The 19188-nt window shown below is 47.5% G+C and overlaps 1 protein-coding gene and 1 pseudogene across 50 annotated transcripts in view; one reads left to right on the forward strand and one right to left on the reverse strand.

The window, feature by feature from the left end:
• The window catches only part of ZMYND8 (zinc finger MYND-type containing 8), a 152730-nt gene that overhangs the window by 126346 nt on the left and 7196 nt on the right, over positions 1-19188 (forward strand). For 30 of the 50 annotated variants that reach the window (XM_086331551.1, XM_086331537.1, XM_086331546.1 and 27 more), the window contains 6 exons: positions 3716-3970; positions 6038-6228; positions 12282-12362; positions 15259-15337; positions 16283-16522; positions 17890-18047. In XM_086331551.1, the coding sequence (XP_086187677.1) occupies positions 3716-3970; positions 6038-6228; positions 12282-12362; positions 15259-15337; positions 16283-16522; positions 17890-18047 (1004 nt within the window). Of the gene's footprint in view, positions 1-3715; positions 4112-6037; positions 6229-12281; positions 12363-15258; positions 15338-16282; positions 16523-17889; positions 18048-19188 lie in introns of all 50 variants that reach the window. The other 20 variants (XM_086331523.1, XM_086331533.1, XM_086331515.1 and 17 more) reach the window with 1 other exon arrangement.
• Positions 8572-9903, reverse strand: LOC147360072 (heterogeneous nuclear ribonucleoprotein A1-like; annotated as a pseudogene).

Below are 19188 nucleotides of genomic sequence, written 5' to 3' on the forward strand. Positions count from 1 at the left end.
AGAAAATGGCAATGCACTCCAGTATTCTTGCCTAGAGAATTCCATGGACAGAGGAGCCTGGTGGGCTGTAGTCCATGGGGTCACAAAAGAGTTGGACATGACTTAGTGACTAAACAGACAACACACAGCTTCTGACAGGAGGTAACTTCTCAGTTATGTATCCCCTGGGGATTTCTTAGTCTGGCTGCTTAAACAGGAGGGGGATGGGCTTTGAGCATCTTCCTTCTGTGTTTGTATCAACATGAACTGTTCTGGAACCTCAGTTCCTGCAGTTCATTGAAAGAGGATGGAATATCTCTCAGTGATATAAGGCAGGAAGAGAGAGAGGCAGTTGAGTGGGTCAGGAAGGATGGATTACTGCCCCATCCCTTAGAATTACGAATGGCATCTGAAACATCCATTTCTGTGTGGATTGGGGTTTGAGGTACCACTTCTGATGCTGCAGAAAGCAACAGGAGTAGCAGTTATTCCATGAAGTTTGTGGAATTGTTGGGTCCCAGATGGCAGTGTTCCTATGAATGATACATTTATACTATTCCTCTTTTTCTGGAATAGATCTTTTGTTTGGTTGTGGGATTTTTTTGCTCCTTCCAGAAAGGATTTGTGACATAGTGATAAAATGGAAATCAAGACATCAGTGAGAAAGATGAAAATAGAACAGTGAGAAATCTGGGGAAAGTTTGTATACAGAAATAATTATTTCCGCCTTCAGAATTAGCAAAGCCAGGCTTCCATTTTGGCTCCGAGCTTCCTGGCAGTCAAAGCGAAAAGGGAAACACATTTGAGTAGTGCCCTAAAAGATCTCCACCTAAATAGAAAGCACTCCAGTTGATAAAATGAAGCTGAACTGTTCCTCTCACTGGTATCTGGAGCAAATTTCTCTAGGAGCCCCTGAGTGTATGGTGGGACTTTCAAGCAAAGGATGATTCTGAAACATAATTCAGTTAGAGGAACTTCGCAGGGGTTGAAATCCAGAGTCACCTGAGGATGATTTGCGTTTTGAAGATTCAACTTCGTGTCCGACTCTGCAGTTGAGCATCTTTTCAACAATGTGCTTTCACTTATAAGTTTATTAAGTGAAGGGTGTGTTGGAGAGTGCTTGGTGACCTCCAGCTGATCTTCAGTTTGGAGTGCAGCTTATACACAGAATCTGAATCCTCAGATAGAAAGACGGCTGTTCTAGCTAGAGATCCCAGAGCAGAGGCTAAGGGAGCTTGCTTCAGGACCTTGACTCTGCTTACCCGGGTCACATCAGTCATTTCTAGCCTTCTCTTAAAAAGTCCTTTTTTAATGTACAGGACAGCAACCTGAGTCTGATAGAAGTAGGTTAGTTGGGTGGGGTCGTTTTTGGAGTGTTGACCTTTAAGAAATTCACTTCTTTTTGAGACTACAGGTGATTATACGCTCCCAAATTTTTAGGACAAATGGAATTTTCCATGGCCCTTCCTCTCCCTACCCCCACCCCCAATAAACCATCAGCATCCTCTAGAAATTAAAATGTTTTAGTGTCTAAATGAAACACCCACCCCCCCACCAAGAGTGCGTCAAACCTGGATTTTTTTTTTTTTTAATTTGGAAAAGAGCTCCAAAGGGACTCTTGCAGAGCAGTTACCCATCTACAAAGCCAGCTGTTTGCTTTTGCAAGATGAGAGAGAGAAAAAGACCTTTTTGTGGTTGCCCTTTGCCCAAGGAGGGTTCAGGCTAGCTAATCAACAAGGGCAGTGTATTTTTTAATCACATGGCAGAAAAGAGAGGCACTACAGATGCTTTTGCAGGTTAGAAGCCCTGCCTGTGGGATCTCTGCTTTTTTAGAAGGGCTAAGCTCAAAGCCACTTTGCCCCGGAAGGGGAAGGGGCAGAGGCTGCATCCGATATCTGGAAGGTTGTCCTGGGCAGGGATGGGGGCTCCTCACTGTAGGTAGGGATCTTCTCCCAGCCCCGCCCTGTGTTCTTGCCCAGGACTTGGCTGAATTTTTCCCCAGAGGAGCCAAGAGGGCCAGTCAGTTGTGATAACCACCGAGACACCCCCACCCCCAGGCAGTAAAGTCAGCCTGTCAACACTCCTTTCCTTTCATACTCCTTGGTTTTTCCAGACCCACCGTTAACTGAAAATTTCCCCTAGAATGATCAAGAGCTCATGTCTTTTCTGGGTGATAGAAATCTAAAAATGACAGGCATGGAGTCACACGTCGGAAGTGTGCTGAGCCCCTAAAAAAGGTGTAGTCCTTATTAAGGGCTTCCTTGGTGGCTCAGCTAGTAAAGAATCCACCTGCAATGCAGGAGGCCCAGATTCTTTCCCTGGGTCGAGAAGATCCCCTGGGGAAGGAAGGAAAAGGCAACCCACTCCAGTATTCTTGCCTGGGAAATCCCACGGACAGAGGAGCCTGGCAGGCTAGTCCATGAGATTGCAAAAGAGTCGAACACGACTGAGCAACTTCACTTTCAGTCCTTATGAAAAAGTGTTTGATGTCCAGGCACATCGTCTGAGATTAAGGATGCTGACTTGGACCTGTGTTTTTTGTGTGAATCCCGGGGAGTCCTCTCTGGGGACGCAGGTTCATCTCTGCAGGGCCTGGGGCCCCTGCAGTAGTAACTGACCCCCTCCCCCTTACAGACGAGCACTCGTGTGGTCATCTCCTCTCCGCCGCTCAGTGCTTCTGGCTCTAACCTGCCTTCTGACCAGCCCTTCTCACTGCCTGCCCTCACTTACCAATATGCTGCCGATTCCTGGGCATGTCTTGGCTAAAGCTGTTCCCCTCCAAATTCTCCCTGCTGCCTGTTGACATCCTGCCCTCCTCCCTTATAGCCCAGCTCCTCCCAGAAGATACACTCCAAAAGGCAGCTTTTTTCAAACTTGAGTCACTCGCATTCATTCTTTTTGCCATACCCAAGACCTGCTCATACAATTATTGACTTAATATATTTTTATTTGAAGCAGCAGCTCTTTTTTTTTTTTTTAATTGAACTCAATTTTGGACTTAAACTTGACTACCACACAGTAGGTGAAACAGTATTTTGTGCTCTGCATAAAAGACGTAACAGGAATAATTGCAGTCAAAATAAAAGCAAGGCTTCTAAATTCTCCATAAATACCATTGTGCTGGGGAAGGTTCTGGCCTTGGGTTGGAGTTCCCTTGCGTGTTAGGTGTCAAGGCTGCCAGGACCACACTGAGACTATTCTGGAAGGAATTAGAAGAGATGAAAGACAGTACTCTTCTTTCTGGGTGATTCATTGTTATTGGCCATTGGGAGGCTGTCTGGTTCCTTGGGGGACATGCTCTGTAGGTTTCCTGGCCAAGGAAAGGATTCCTGTTAATCTCCAGATGGACTTTGGCTAAGTCTCTCTCAAAGTGCTTACTGAACTCTTAACTTTGTAAAACAAGGTACTTGCAGTGATTCTGTTCATCCACTGGGTCATCGACTAGCAGGTGGGCAACTCCAGACCAGGGGCTGGGTCATGTTGGCCTCAGTCCCCCAGAGGCCTTGACAAGTATCTCAAATGTGAGCCAGCACGTAACCCAAGGAGGCTGATGTTTTACGCTAGAACCTGCTGCAGAAGTGGCCTAAGCATGTAAAGTGACAATGTACCCATTCACGGGGAGGTCCTTGGCATGCTAGCCTGGGATGGTCACCTGGAACTCACTGGCCTGGAGACCCTGCAGGTCAGCCGGAGTCCCGTCTACTTTCTGTTTTGTTTTTTCATGCCTTGGCTTCAGTCGTAGGTAAAGCTCCACCATCCACGACAGTGGGCAGCCAGTCTCCCCCCGAAACGCCGGTCCTCACCCGCTCATCCTCCCAAACTCCCACGGCTGGGGTCACGGCCAGCACCACGTCCACGGTCACGGCCCCGGCCGCCGCTGCCGCCGCCGCCACCGCCGCCACCACCACGGGAAGCCCGGTGAAAAAGCAGAGGCCGCTTTTACCGAAGGAGACTGCCCCGGCCGTGCAGCGGGTCGTGTGGAACTCCTCAAGTAAGTTTCAAACGTCCTCCCAAAAGTGGCACATGCAGAAGATGCAGCGCCAGCAGCAGCAGCAGCAGCAGCAAAGCCAGCAGCAGCAGCAGCCTCAGTCTTCCCAGGGGACGAGATATCAGACCAGACAGGCTGTGAAAGGTACCGAGCCTCCCCCTCTGCTCTCCGTGGCGCCCGCTCCCTTTTCGCCACATGGACAGGAGAAAAATCGTCCTCGTTTTATTTTTTCAGTTCCCCTTGGTTGCCTGGCCACCGTATCCGGGAGGCCTGACACATTCCATTTGGCATTATTTTTTAAAGTTGTTTTGCAGCTTGCTTTTTGTACTTTTCTTTTTCCTTTTTCATTTTATAAACAGTACATGCACGTCTTCTTAGAAAGGGGTGAAATAGATGCCTAGACACACAAAAATCTGTTGTCTTGATTGACTTTCTATTTCATTCTTCACCCTTTCTCTGAGGTTATTGTTAACCATAAGATCTTTTTTTAATGCATGTATGCATATATATTTATGTATATATATATATGACTTCATAAAAGTATTACTTTTTTTTTTTTTCTTTTTGGAAACATAAAAATGGTACCATCCTTGCCTTTTTTTTCCCCCCACCCATCAGCATGTTTTGGAGGTCCATCCATGCAGTACATAGAGCTCTCCCTGATTCTTTTGGACTGCTGCGTAGTATTCCAGTTTATTTAATAAAGTATTCCCCTATGGATAGACATTTAGGTTGCTTCCAGTTTTTCCCTATTGTAAACAGTGCTGCAATGAATACCTTTGTATAAGTTTCCTTGTGCATGCCCGTGTACCCCTGGGCATTATTTTTGAAAGAGTACAGTATGAGAAGTGGATAGTAAAGGATACCTTAATAAGTAGGGATTAGCCCCTCAACGCAAGAAGATGCAGCCTCAGGAACCGTTGCTGAAGCGTGGAATGACAGCTCCCAGCAGGAGGCTCCATCTGGGCTGACGTAAAGCCGTACAAAGCGCTGATCTGATGGGTACTAGTTTGTCCAGCTCTCGTGAGGACTGACACAGGGCTTGTTTCCTGGGGAAACCCGCATCGAGATCCTTCGTGGTTGGGCTCCTTGATCGAAACTCTCATGTACTGAGTGCACTATTGTGAGTAGAACTCTTGAGAGGTGCAGCAGGTTGTGAAATGAAAGAGTAGCCAGATCCTGAACCGGGCCCCCAGTGAAACCCTTCGAAGATTGGGGTGGAAGGAAACTGAGCGATTGGACACACAGTGTTGGAGTACAGCCGGAGTGATCCTGCTGTCTGAAGAGTTGCTGGGGCAGAACCGAGTCTGGGATCTTTCAGGTTGGGATGGTCAGTTCCAGTCTCCTGAGTTCATAGCCATCCCGGGGAACTTGGGAGCTGGCGAGAAGGAGCTCATTGATGGTATGGCTCCTAATTCCCAGATTGTCCTGTTAAAGATAAACAAAGCTGGCCACTAGTTGAAGTAGTTAAGATGGATTTTAATCTGCTATATACTGTTGCAGTAGGGCAAAACGTCCGACATGAACTGAAGTCAATTTGAACGTGTACACAGGGGACTGGGGTTTTAAAGGGAGAATTTGGGAATAGGGTGGGGGAATCGTGGGGGCTCAGTAGAGTCAGAAAGGGACAGTTTTACACCAAGTGGGACGGGGGTGTTGGTCCATGTGAAGTGTCTGGGTTTGCTGACTCTGGTACGTCTTGAAGGTAGGCTTCTGCCCTCCCACAGAGACTGGACACTGGGCCCTGTCGTTAGGTGGTGACTGGAGCAAATAGGCAATTCTGTTGGCAGCCTTGAGTTTTCGTAGGTGGGGACTTTAAAGGGGTGGGGGTCACCCTAGGGATGCAGCCTTGAGCTGGTGGAAACCGTATTGCTCCTATAGACCCAGATGGAGGTCTCGCTGAGAAAGGGCTCGGAGGAACCTCGCTTGAGTTTGGCCGACGAGAGAATTTTTGTCCCTTGAAAGCAGAGAAACTCGAATGGTGTGGATTGGGCCCTGCTCCCACCAGAGCTTCAAGCTGGGGCGGCCTTCCTGAGGCAGTGGGGTGACCAAGAACCTTTGCTTTCCCAGCTGTCCAGCAGAAAGAGATCACACAGAGCCCATCCACCTCCACCATCACCCTGGTGACCAGCACCCAGTCGTCGCCCCTGGTCACCAGCTCAGGGACCACGAGCACCCTCGCATCTTCGGTCAGCGCAGACCTGCCCATCGCCACTGCCTCAGCTGATGTCGCTGCAGACATCGCCAAGTACACTAGCAAGGTGAGTGCCTGCGGTGGGATTGGGGAGGACCAGCCTTGGATCTTTCCCGGAATTGAAGGGGACCAGGAGGTGGTGGAGTTCCTTCCCAACTCACCTGTCCTCTTGGCGTGTTCCTTGTGGAGGCGTGTGGTGGGCAGGCTCGCCTGCTCTGTGTTCACTTGTGGGCACCCTCTCAATGCAGGTTCTGTTGTCTCTCTTTTAAAATTTATTCTCTTGAAGTATAGGTGATGTACAGTGTTGTATTAATTTCTACTGTATAGCAAAATGATTCAGTTATATACACATATACTTTTTCATATTCCTTTCCTTTCTGGTTTATCACAGGACAATGGTTGTAGCTCCCTGTGCTATACAGGAGGACCTTCTTGTTTACTCTATGTATAATAGTTTGCATCTGCTAATCCCAGACTCCCGATGCATCCCATCCCCGACCCCAGCCCTCCTCTCCACTTCTCTCTTAATTTGCCAAGTGCTTTTATGCTCACTGTTGAATTCGGGCAAGTGAAGCTTGCAGCTCTCCTCGCTGTCAAATGAAAGTGCTCTGGAGTGATGTTCAGGTTCATGTCTGTGGAATCCAGGGAGTGAAAATTACCACCAGAGTTGCAGCTCCCTGGGGAGTCCATTCTGCTCTCTGCTGGGGCCTAGAACAGTGCTTGATGCGTAGTTGTACAATGAAAGCAGGTTGCTGCCTAACTTCTCATTGGGCTTCTTATCAGCACCTTTTTTTTTTTTTAATGCGTACAGTTTTTTAAGTCTTTATTGAATTTGTTGCAATATTGCTGTATTTTCCTTCTTTTAAAATGTTTTGGTTTTTTGACTGCAAGGCATGTGGGATGTTAGCTCCCTGACTAGGGAATCAAACCTGTACCCCCCACAGTGGAAGGCAGAGTCTCAACCACTGGACTGCCAGGGACGTCCTCACACCCGTTTTATAGATGAGCATGCTGGGAGCTAGCCAGGCCACACAACTTGTCCAGGGTCACATAATTCGTGAATGTCTAACTGGCATTTGAATGGTAGCAGCGAGGATCTAGAGTATCCGTTTAACCCAGCTTTGAGCTGACTTGTGAATTCGCACCGGGCCTGCTGACCACAGCTGTCCAGTGTCCACAAACCTATTGTTCTTACATGTGGCTTTTTAAAGCAGCCACGCTTGAGTCAGTGTTGCTAAAGAGAGAAAACCCAAGTCTTGGTGTAACATCTCTTTATTTAGTATTTCTGTTCCCCCCCTTTTGAATAAAACACAAGAATTCTTATTGAGTCCCTGAGTTTCTGAACAGGAAGGGTTCAACTATTAGGTATGGTTACATCCTCAGGGTTTTCGTCTTACCTGTTCATCACCTTGAACTAGGACTGACTGCATATTTTTACTTATAGTGACTTAATAGAAGTAAAATTAAGTCTAAACTCACCAGATCCTGTTCTTCAAGGCTTGAAGCCTAAGCCCATCTTTCTTCTGTTAAAAAGAGTGATTTGCATGAAAGTGTTAAAGAATTGATGCAAACTTCCCTGATGGCTTGTTGGTAAAGAATCTGCCTGCTAATGCAGGAGACGTGGGTTCCATTCCTGATGTCGGAATATCCCACACACCCTAGAGCAACTAAGCCCATGCACTGCAACCACCGAGCCCGTGCTCCAGAGCCTGGGAACCGCAACCACCGAGCCCGTGCCTAGAGCCCGTGCTCTCTGTCCAGCATGGGAAGCCACCGCAGTGAGAAGCCTGTGCACTGCACCTGGAGAGTAGCCCCGGTTCGCTGCCACTAGATGGAAGCTTGTGAAGCAACAAAGACCCAGCACAGCCAGAAATAAATGCATAAATAAAGTTATATTAAAAAAAAGAATTAGTGGTACCACGTGGAGACTTTCTTCCTAACAAGATCTGTTGTAGAATTATAAGAGAACTGAAAGAGACTACTTTTTTTTTTTTTTCCAAGAGGGTATTAAATCTTTTATTGATTACACATGATAATGGATGATACACAAGCTTCATTCCCATCTATAACTTTATCTGGTACCATAATTCAATTTAGATATATTGCATAGGATGTGCCAACAATCATTAATAACCAAAAAAAATTTTTAAAAACTCCATGACTTTGCATGGGTGACCCTTTTAATGGTGAACTCCAGGTCACAACACAGTAACTGTCAGTTCAACTACACCAAGGTTCTGAAGACAACAGCTTCTCCACCAAGCAGGTTGTAAATAAATTTCAAATGGAACCTGGCATCACCCTGAAGGAATTCTAACTTCACACTGTTGGGGTAGTTTACCAAAATGGCTTCAGAGTAGACTTAACTTTACACAGCACATTAAAAAAAAAAAAAGACATTTATTCAGCGTCATGATCAGACTATTACATTTAGCAATCAACAGCATGGGTGCAAAAAAAAAATCTACATTAAAACCCTTTGTTGGAATGCTTTACACTTTCCACAGAACAGAAACTAAAATAACCTGTTATACAATTAGTCACAAGTACAGTCCTCGAGTTTTTTGCCCATACACATGAGTATTGTCTAAAACATGTCTTCTTTATAGCAGCTAGGCCCTGCCACCACTGTGCTTGGCTGAGTTCACAAATCTGTGGTAACCTGTAGCTTCCCTGTCACTTCTCTGGCTCTCCTCTCCTGCTAAGCTTTGTTTCCTGGCAGTAATTAAAACCTTCTGCCACTGCCATAGCTACTGCTGCTGCTGGAGCCACCATAGCCACCTTGGTTTCGTGGTTTGGCAAAGTATTGGCCTCCACCACCACAGGGGCCAGAACTTCTGCCTCCAAAGTTTCCTCCTTTCATGGGTCCAAAATTTGAAGATTGATTGTTGTAATTGCCAAAATCATTGTAGCTTCCGCCACCTCCAAAATTGCTTCCGTCATTACCAAATCCATTATATCCATCCCCACTGCCACCATATCCGCCACCACCACGGCTGCCACCAAAGCCACCTCGACCACTGAAGTTTCCTCCACGACCAAAGTTGTCATTCCCACCAAAACCACCTCCACGACCGCCACCAAAGTTTCCAGAACCACTTCGACCTCTCTGGCTGGATGAAGCACTAGCCATCTCTTGCTTAGACAGGGCTTTTCTCACTTCACAGTTGTGGCCATTCACAGTGTGGTATTTCTGAATGACAATCTTGTCTACGGAGTCATGGTCATCAAAGGTTACAAAAGCAAAGCCTCTCTTTTTGCCACTGCCTCGGTCAGTCATGATTTCAATTACTTCAATTTTCCTGTACTGTTCAAAATAATCTCTCAGGTGATGTTCTTCAGTGTCTTCTTTAATGCCACCAACAAAAATCTTTTTCACAGTTAAGTGGGCACCAGGTCTTTGAGAATCTTCTCTTGAGACGGCCCTCTTTGGTTCCACAACTCTTCCGTCCACCTTGTGTGGCCTTGCATTCATGGCCGCATCCACCTCCTCCACCGTGGCGTATGTGACAAACCCGAAGCCTCTGGAGCGCTTGGTGTTTGGATCCCTCATTACCACACAGTCTGTGAGCGTTCCCCGTTGCTCAAAATGGCTCCTCAGACTCTCATCGGTTGTTTCAAAGCTCAATCCTCCGATGAAGAGCTTCCGCAGCTGTTCGGGCTCTTTGGGAGACTCTGATTTAGACATGATGGCAGTGGAGGCGGGGAAGACTTCAACGATGCTTTCTCCGCGGCGTCCACGGGCAGAAAGCAGAGACTACTTTTTAAAACTACTGACTTAAGATGTCTGGTATTGCCTAAATGGCTTTTTTTTTTTTTAAATTATTTATCTGTTTGGCTGTTCTAGGTCTTTAGTTGTGGTGTGCAGATTCTTAGTTCGCATGTGGGATCTAGTTCTCTGACCAGGAATCAAACCCAGGCGCCCTGCATTGGAGGTGCAGAAGCTTAGCCGCTGGGCCACCAGGGAAGTCCCCCCAAATGGCTTCTCGTTTGCTTGCCATTGATTAGACTTCTTGTATCGCCTTCCGTTGATTTGGTCCAAGTTGTCCATTTACAAATGAGAAAACTGAGTTTGCCACGCAGCTCAGGCTGGTGTTCACACCAAGCCCAGTGTTCTCCGCTCCTGCAGCCCTTCTTATTCCATCTCCTAAAGTTCTCCCCCTTACTCATGGAGCAAAATTGAGGAATAAACTTTTTGATAGGCATTTTCTTTGCAGTTAAGAAAATACACTCAGCGACGTAGTTTTGGAGCTGGTGAACTTGCTTGTGTCTGAGGTGACCCAGAGTTGAAGACCCAGATTTGTGTGTTTTGGCAGAAGGGCTCTTTTTTATTAATCTTGAGTTCTTTGCTATATTTGGAAGTGAGAACGAAGGTCAGCCCACAAATTCATGATTTCTTTAAAATGGAATGTAACTATGGCATTAGTAACGTATTGGATTTCATCCAGTCTCTAAAGTTTTCTCGTAAAGCAATTTCGTTTGAATATTTTAAATGGACCTGAGCAGGGAGGCCCGTGCAGAATGACTGACCATAAAGCACAAAGTGTTTTTGCTGGCAACGTCCTCCTGTGGTCCCTGCAACAAGGGGGAGAACTAATATTTCAACAGATACTTTATTCATTTTCCGCCTATTTTGGGGGTGAATTGGGGGTTACTCTTTTGGGGGTTGGCAGCAGTTTTGCGATCACATGTTCTTGAGAATGAATTCTTCTGTGAAAATAAGAAAACAGGTATCTCTTTATGAACTCCTCAGCAGGTATGGAACCACAGTCGCCTCTTCTCCTCATTTAATCCTTGTACACACCCTACAAGGGGCACTGTTGTTATCCTTGTTTTGTGCCTGGGGCCCAGAGAGAGTTGTGGATGGCAAGATAGAATGGCAGGAACAAATCTCGGGCATCAGATCCAAGGGTGCTCTTCGTCCTCTTTTGCTGAATTGGAGCAAACGGCATGGCGCCGGGGCATCTTGGCGGTGGCCGGGCCAGATCCAAGACCTGGTTTGGCCTCCTGTCTCCTCCTGCCCCTCCAGTGATGTGGGGGGACTCAGCGGGTGTGTGCCCATTTAGGTCACCACAGAGCCTTGAGGAGGGCTCCCTGTGCCGAGCAGTAGGCTCTCATGAGTTATCTGCTGTGTACATAGTACTGTGTATATGTCAGTCCCAGTCTGAATCTCCCTGCTCCCCCATCCCCTCCTTTGGTCGCCGAAAGTTTGTTTGTTTTATCTGTGACTCTGTTTCTGCTTTGCCAGTAAGTTCTTCTCTGCCATTTTTTTGGATTCCACAGAGAAGTGATATTGGACAGTATTTTTCTGTCTTACTTCACTCTGTATGACAGTCTCTAGGTTCGCGCACATCTCTGCAAATGGCACTATTTCGTGCCTTTTTTATGGCTGAGTAGTACTCCGTCGTACATAAGTACATCTTCCGTATCCGTTCCTCTGTGATGGACACTTTAGGCTTTGTCCGAGTCCCGGCTATTTTCGACAGCGCTACAGTGGACACTGGGGTGTGTGCCTCCCTTTGAATTACAGTTTTCTCCAGATACATGCCCAGGAGGAGGATTGCTGGCTCACCCGGTAGCTCTCTCTGTTTTTAGTTTTTTAAAGAACCTCCATGTAGTTCTCCTTAGTGTCTGCACCAGTTCACATTCCCACCAGCAGTGGAGGAGGGCTCCCTTTTCTCCACCCTCTTTCCAGCATTTATGGTTTGAGATTTTTTGATGATGGGCATTCTGACTGGTGTGAGGTGGACACCTCATGGTAGTTTTGATTGGCATTTCTCTAATCATTAGTGGTGTTGAGCATCTTTTCGTGTGTTTTTGGCCATCTGTGTATCTTCTCTGGAGAAATGTCTATTCAGATCTTGCCCCCCCATTTTATGATTGGGTTACTTGGGGTTTTTTATGAGCTGCGTGAGCTGTTTGTATATTTTGGAGAGTAATTCCTTTTTGGAGATTAATTCCTTGCTTTATTTGCAAATGTTTTCTCCCATTATGAAGGTTGTCTTTTTGTTTTGTTTATGCTTTCCTTTGCTGCCTACAGGTAGATTTTGGATATATGTCATCTAGAAAAAGTCTCAGGGAAGTTGATCACCCAGATTGTTTCTCTTTTTATCTTTTCAGATGATGGATGCAATAAAAGGCACGATGACGGAAATCTATAACGATCTTTCGAAGAACACTACTGGCAGCACAATAGCTGAGGTCAGAGGTGACACATGTCATTCTTGTTTTTTTTAAAGTTTTTAAAAATTGGAGTAAAATTCTTTTACAGTGTTGTTAGTTTCTGCTGTACAACAGTGTGAACCAGCTGTCTGTATACATGTGTCTCCTCTCCCTTGAGCCTCCCTCCCGTTCTTTACTCCCTTTTTGCTAAGGGTATTTTCTCTGGGCTGATACGGGGGCGTCCTGAAGAAGTTTGCCAACAAAGGTCCGTCTAGTCAAGGCTATGGTTTTTCCAGTGGTCACGTATAGATGTGACAGTTTGACTGTGAAGAAAGCTGAGCGCCGAAGAATTGATGGTTTTGAACTGTGGTGTTGGAGAAGACTCTTGAGAGTCCCTTGGACTGCAAGGAGATCCAACCAGTCCATTCTAAAGGAGATCAGTCCTGGGTGTTCTTTGGAAGGACTGATGCTAAAGCTAAAACTCCAGTACTTTGGCCTCCTCATGCGAAGAGTTGACTCATTGGAAAAGACTCTGATGCTGGGAAGGATTGGGGGCAGGAGGAGAAGGGGACGACAGAGGATGAGATGGCTGGATGGCATCATCGACTCGATGGACATGAGTCTGGGTGAACTCCGGGAGTTGGTGATGGACAGGGAGGCCTGGCGTGCTGCGATTTATGGGCTCGCAAAGACTCGGACAGACTGAGCGACTGAACTGAACTGAAGAAGTTCTCTGGAAACCCCTCTCAGGTCTGGCCCCGGTCCCCAGGCTTGCTCTGCCTTAATGGTGGTATTGAGGGTATTTCTTCACTTGGCTGGGAAGCTGGTGCCGTGGAGACACACCTTGCTCTCTGCGATCACCTCACTTCTAACCAAACAGCTGAAACCAGAGCCCGAGTTATTGACCCACTGGCGAAACCAGAAACCGGTTGTTTTGGCCCCATATAAAATTGGCTCCTTTGTCATCTCCTGAAGTTTGGACTTTTTTATTCAAGTGATCTTGGTGTTCAAGAGGTAGTATCCCAAACTTCCTCACTTTAGGTGATTACTTAGAGAATGGAGTGGTTAAAACATGGGAATGTCCACTTCTGAAGTGACCACTTACTTATTTATTTTTTTTTAAAAAGCCTCCCTGAATTTTCTTCCTAGGATAATGTCAGCGCAAGCCGGCTGCAAACGGGTCCCTTGGGGAAATGACAGGTGGCAGGACTTGTTGAGGTCATTGAAAGTCATGATGGAAAGTGACGGGAGCCTCACATGGAGCCACTGATGTGAGAGGGCAGGCAGAGTGAGGCCGGCACCTGGAAAAAGAGGGGAACATCTCCAGGAAGATGCTCTGATGGGCCTTAAACAGAGACCTGTGTGCTTCAGCTTTGTTTTTTTTTGTGCCACACTGAGCCGCTTATAGGATCCTAGTTCCCTGAGCAGGGATTGAACCTGTGACCTCTGCGTTGGGAGCGTGGAGTCTTAACCACTGGACTGCCAGGAAAGTTCCAAGAGAGCTGTGTGAATGTAAAGATTTCAGGGAGGTCCCAAGAAAAATCAGTGAATCTCTTTAGGTATTTTTGCTATATGACTGTCTTTATGCTGGGGTGTCAAACAACAAGGCCAAATGCTGTTTTTAGAAAAACCTCTTCTCCCTCACCCTGACCTGTCGTCATACTTCATTCCTTTTTGTTCGTTTAATTGATGTCGGGTTACCTGAAACCTTGGGTGTCTATAGATGTCAGATTATTCCAGATTTTAATGAGGTAATATACAGCCCCCTTCCACAATTAGAGGCAACATTTCTGCAGTGATACAGTATGATTGTTTCCACTGTGTTGGAGGAATCAGAATTTCTCAGCCTTGAAGCTCCTGACATCGGTGCCAGATGTTTCGCTCCGGTGGGGGCCGTCCTGTCCGTCCGGGATGTTGAGCAGAATTCCCGGTCTCTACACTCTGGATGCCAGAAACAACCCAGAGTGTCTTCAGGCACTGCAGCGTCATAGACAGAGGAGGGGGGCAAAAGTCATCTCAGTTAAGAGCCATGGCGATGATTAAACACTGTCAGCAGCCTTGTGTCAATTCAGTTTTGGTTTGTATTTTTTTCTCTCCAGATGAATTTGGCCCCAAATATACTCCTCCTCCCCTCCACCCCAAATAGCCCATGGTTTCCAGAATGGTTAAGCTTTGGGATTTCAGGTGAATGATTATGGCCCCCACCCAAAACTTTAGGTCAGAAATAAAATAAAGCTGTTTTTAGGATGTTTTAGTTTTATTTTTTTAGGCCAAAGTCCTGCTCAAAGCTTTTACGTATAGTAAGTCTCTTAGGCGTGAACCTTCAAATTGGGAACTTTGAAAGACGTGAACGTTTGCGTGTCCAGCCACCTAAGTTAGCCCACGTGTCTGGCGCACGTTGTCACGTGCATATGCCCTCTGCAAGCGGTTGTGCTTTGTGTGCTTTACTCTGTGGAGTGCAGTATTACAGTACCTTTATCTCAAGCCCGGATGTCCAGAAGCCAGCGTAAAAGCGGCGGGATGGAGCTGGTACTGTACTATATAGCCATTGTGTAGTTGGTTGCTTAGGCTAACTTTGTTGGACTTACGAACAAATTGGGCTTATGCACGGGCTCTAGGAATGGAACTTGTTCGTATGTAGGAGACTCACTGTACTATTTATTTTGAAAATCTGGTCGTCTTTTTCTCTTTAAATGGCTTTTCCCGGAGTATCTCTTAGAAAAGATGAATCACTTGTATTTGGTGTTTTGAAGCAGAATTTCTCATGAATTTGGATTAACTCACTGGCACCCATCTGGGGGAGGCCAGCAGAGACTAGGCTGCCCGCCCTCTGACTCTGCACGTGACATTAACCCATAGTGAGAGCTGGAGCTTCTGAGCCCTGTTGGCAGTAGGCACCCAGATGCGCTTTCTCAGTCTTTCTGTCCCCTTACAGATCCGCAGGCTGAGGATTGAGATAGAGAAACTCCAGTGGCTGCACCAGCAGGAGCTCTCGGAAATGAAACACAACTTGGGTAAGTGCTGCTGACCTGGTCTGCACTGACGAATGTTCTGGATAGGAACTTCTTACCGTGTCTAGAGTCGGGCCCAGATGTGAACTGGGTCAAAAGTAGGCCAGGGGGACGTACCACTCCTGGGGAGAACACAGCATCCTGGGGAGTCTGACCTGGAGAAACCAGGTATGGAGCAGGAGCTGGCGGGAACCCCCTTGCCTCACTTGCAGATACTGACATCAGCAGCCAATTCATCCCAACAGCTGTGGTAGCTGCTCCTGCTTGGGAGCTCTGACCTGCTGTAACATTGAGAGACATCTCAGTAGCCTGAGCAGTTTGATAATTGTCCTGTCAGCCTAGTGATCAGCTCTGATGTCCTGTCTGGCAGATTAGATCCACTGCCACTGAACACATCAAGAAGGAAGTATATCCAAGTTGTAGCCCCAGCTCTGCCCATCTTAGCAGCTGTGTGCCTTAGTTTCCTCATCTGTGAAATGGGTATTATAGAGGTAGTCACCTCCGTAATAGTGAGGATTAAAAGAGTTCATATTTATAAAGTGTTTACAGCAGTGCCTACAGATCATAGGTGCTGTATAAGTATTTGATAGAAAAAAAGCTTATATGAATGATAAATTTCAGAAGGAATTGAGTGAAAATTGTCCTGAGGATTTATGTGAGCACTTCCTGCAGAGTCACCACGGGGCCCCGTTATCAGTATCCTCAGGACCTGACATTCCTGATCACAAATAGTTCCTCAGGTCGGCTCGGTGGATGCCTGTTTTACAGATGAGGACATTGGAGCTCAGGGAGGCAGGGTGACTCTCTGCACTGGCTCACATGACCAGGACATCCCCGAGCCAGGGATTTGCAGCTGTTAGGATCCACCCTCTGACCTGCTGTGAATGAGCCCACGGCTCGGGATCGGGGAATGAAGTTGGCGTCCTCTCCCCTTCTCTCTCCTGGCAGAGCTGACCATGGCGGAGATGCGGCAGAGCCTAGAGCAGGAGCGGGACCGGCTCATTGCCGAGGTGAAGAAGCAACTGGAGCTGGAGAAGCAGCAGGCCGTGGACGAGACCAAGAAGAAGCAGTGGTGCGCCAACTGCAAGAAGGAGGCCATCTTCTACTGCTGCTGGAACACCAGCTACTGTGACTACCCCTGCCAGCAGGCCCACTGGCCCGAGCACATGAAGTCTTGCACCCAGTCAGGTAGGCCTTAGGAGCACCCCCTTGCCCAGGCTGTGGCGGACGGGCCCTTGGCCCCCCGTGGACCACAGGACACTTGCCACGCTCACTCACTACAGGTGACTCCTGCACACAAGAGAACAGGCAGACACATAGCCAAGTCTCCAGGCTCCGTTGCCTCCACCCTCTGGTTTCCTTGGCAGCGTTCCCTTGTGTGAATGGAGCTTATAATGACAGCCCAGATGACTTCAGTTTCCTGTGGCTTGCTGTGGTTCTCCACTGGGGGCAATATCTGTCTCTGCCCAAACCAAATGTGGGCATCCCTGGTGGCTCAGATGGTAAAGAATCTGCCTGCAATGCAGGAGACCTGGGTTCGATCCCTGGATTGAGAAGATCCCCTGGAGAATGAAATGGCAACTCACTCTAGTTTGCTTGCCTGGAGAATCCCACAGAGGAGCCTGGCAGGCTTCAGTTCATGGGGTCACAAAGAGTAGGACATGACTGAGTGACTAAGCAGACACACGCACAAATCAAATGCATCTTCTACCCCATTCTCCAATGCACAGGACAGCCCCCCACCATGGAGCCCATCCTGGACTGAAGGCTTTAAACAATCACTGGTTCTTATGTGAATGGCAAAGTGTTGGTTTGGAACTAATCTGTCTTTGAAATCTCTTTCTAATGCAGAGCAAGCAGATCCCAGGCCAGGAGACTCTAGCAGGAAACACCGTCTAGTTAGAACTTATTAATAATATTTATTAGTAATATTTTACAGTTAGCACTTATTTATGGCCAATATTAGATTTCTGTGTTTAGAAGTAGAAGTCTCCACTTCAAAGAATTTATTTAAATGCAAATAACATAAATAATATGACAAGGGACTGTGTCAGTGGACTGGCAAAGTTTTCAAAGGTGGTAGATGAATGACCCAAGTTTGAGAAGCTCTAGGCAGGGGTTGGTGAGCTTTTTTTATGAAGGTCCAGAGAATAAATGTTTTAGGATTTGTGGCGCATGGGGTCTGTCAAAACCTCTCAACTGTGCTGTTACAGGGTGAAAGCGAGTGCATGAGGTGAACACTGGTCTAAAATCAGAAATTATGAGTAATTGGAACAGCTGTACCAGGCTGTTTGCTTCACGAACATGCTTTTGTCTCCAGAATGACTTAATAAAACTTAAATCACAGACTCTGAAAAATGAACATATCATGCACAGTTTGGAATTCTTGCGTCTGGGAAGGCTCTGGTCCAGCTATTCTGGGCCGGCGCTGTGCCCTGGGCGGGGTTGGCTGGCATCTCTTAACACGTGGTGGTTTGCACGGAGCAGGGTTCCCTGCGGGCCTGGGCGCTACTACGCTTGGCTTATACATGGCTTCTGTTGCCCTTTGCCCTCAGCTACCGCTCCTCAGCCGGAAGCAGACCCTGAGGTGAACACAGAAACACTAACTAAGTCATCCCAGGGCGCCTCCTCCAGTACTCAGGCAGCCCCCGCGGAAAGCAGCGCCTCGAAAGAGAAGGAGACGCCAGCTGAGAAAAGCAAGGACGGTGGCTCGGTGAGTATCCATCCCACACGCCTTGGGGCCAAGCAGAATCTCAAACCTGCCCCGCTCCCACCGGCACGGCGAGTCCCGTGCTGTAGGAGCTTGTCTGTCTTCAGGCTGCAGGTGGGGGCGAGAGGGTCTCTGCAGGGCTCCTCCTCTCCAGGTGTGTGTTGGGGGCAAGCATTGTCCGGTAGAACCTTCTGTGATGACGGCAGTGTTCTGTATCTCCTCTGCCCCTTGTGGGAGCCACCAGCCTCAGGTGGCTGTTGAGCACTTGAACTGTGGCCAGTTTGACCAAGAACCTGGATTTCAGATGTTAGTAAATTAATTTAATAACAACTAATTTAAATGCAATCGCCATGGCTGGCTGGTGGCTGCCGTATTGGACACAGAGGTTGCACCTCTTATTTTCCCAGGGCGTGGTATATGGATTGTATGCAGACATTATTGTAGATGACACGTTGGCCGTTTTTTACATTTGTAGTCATTATGGGTTTACTTCATGTGTATTAGGGAAAACATCAAGTCATCCCAGAAGTCAAACCTCTTTGATTTCATTGATAGTATTGCCTAGGAAGAGGTTATTGTGAAATAAAAGTGAATCAGTATAATACGGTGTAATATGTAGTCAGCCCTCAGTATCCGTGGATTTCTCATCTGCAGATGCAACCAGCCAAAATGCCATTCTGTGTTTGGTTGAATCCGTGAATGTGAAACCCTCGGATACAAAGGCGTGGTTATATTCATCCTTCTGGGCCATTTTATATAAGGAAATTGTGCATCCTTGGGTTTTAGTATCCTTGAGGGCTCCTGGAACCATTCCACCTTGGGTCCTGGGGGACGGCTGTACTTCCTTTTTGGGATAGGGCAGAAATCCGAAGAGGGGAGTAGGTCAGAGAGAGGGCAGTTGAGGAACAGTGTTCTTGACACTGAGGCTCTAGAGTGGAGTAAGGGGCCCCCCTAGGCCTGTGTCCAGGGAGACAGGGCAGAAAAGGGCACAGGGGTAGACCCAGCCCAGCTGACCTGGCCGCCCCCCCGAGCACTCCAGGCAGGGGCCATGCAGGTGCTGGCGGGGCCGTGACGAGCAGCCCATGGATCCCGGGGCTCCCTGGGAGGGCTCCGTTGACCCCAGTGCCTTGCCTCCATCTCTCTC

The sequence above is a fragment of the Bos grunniens genome, chromosome 13 (assembly GCF_055505025.1).
Source record: "Bos grunniens cultivar Pamir isolate PY7600 chromosome 13, Bosgru_T2T1.0, whole genome shotgun sequence".
Taxonomy (NCBI): Eukaryota; Metazoa; Chordata; class Mammalia; order Artiodactyla; family Bovidae; genus Bos; species Bos grunniens.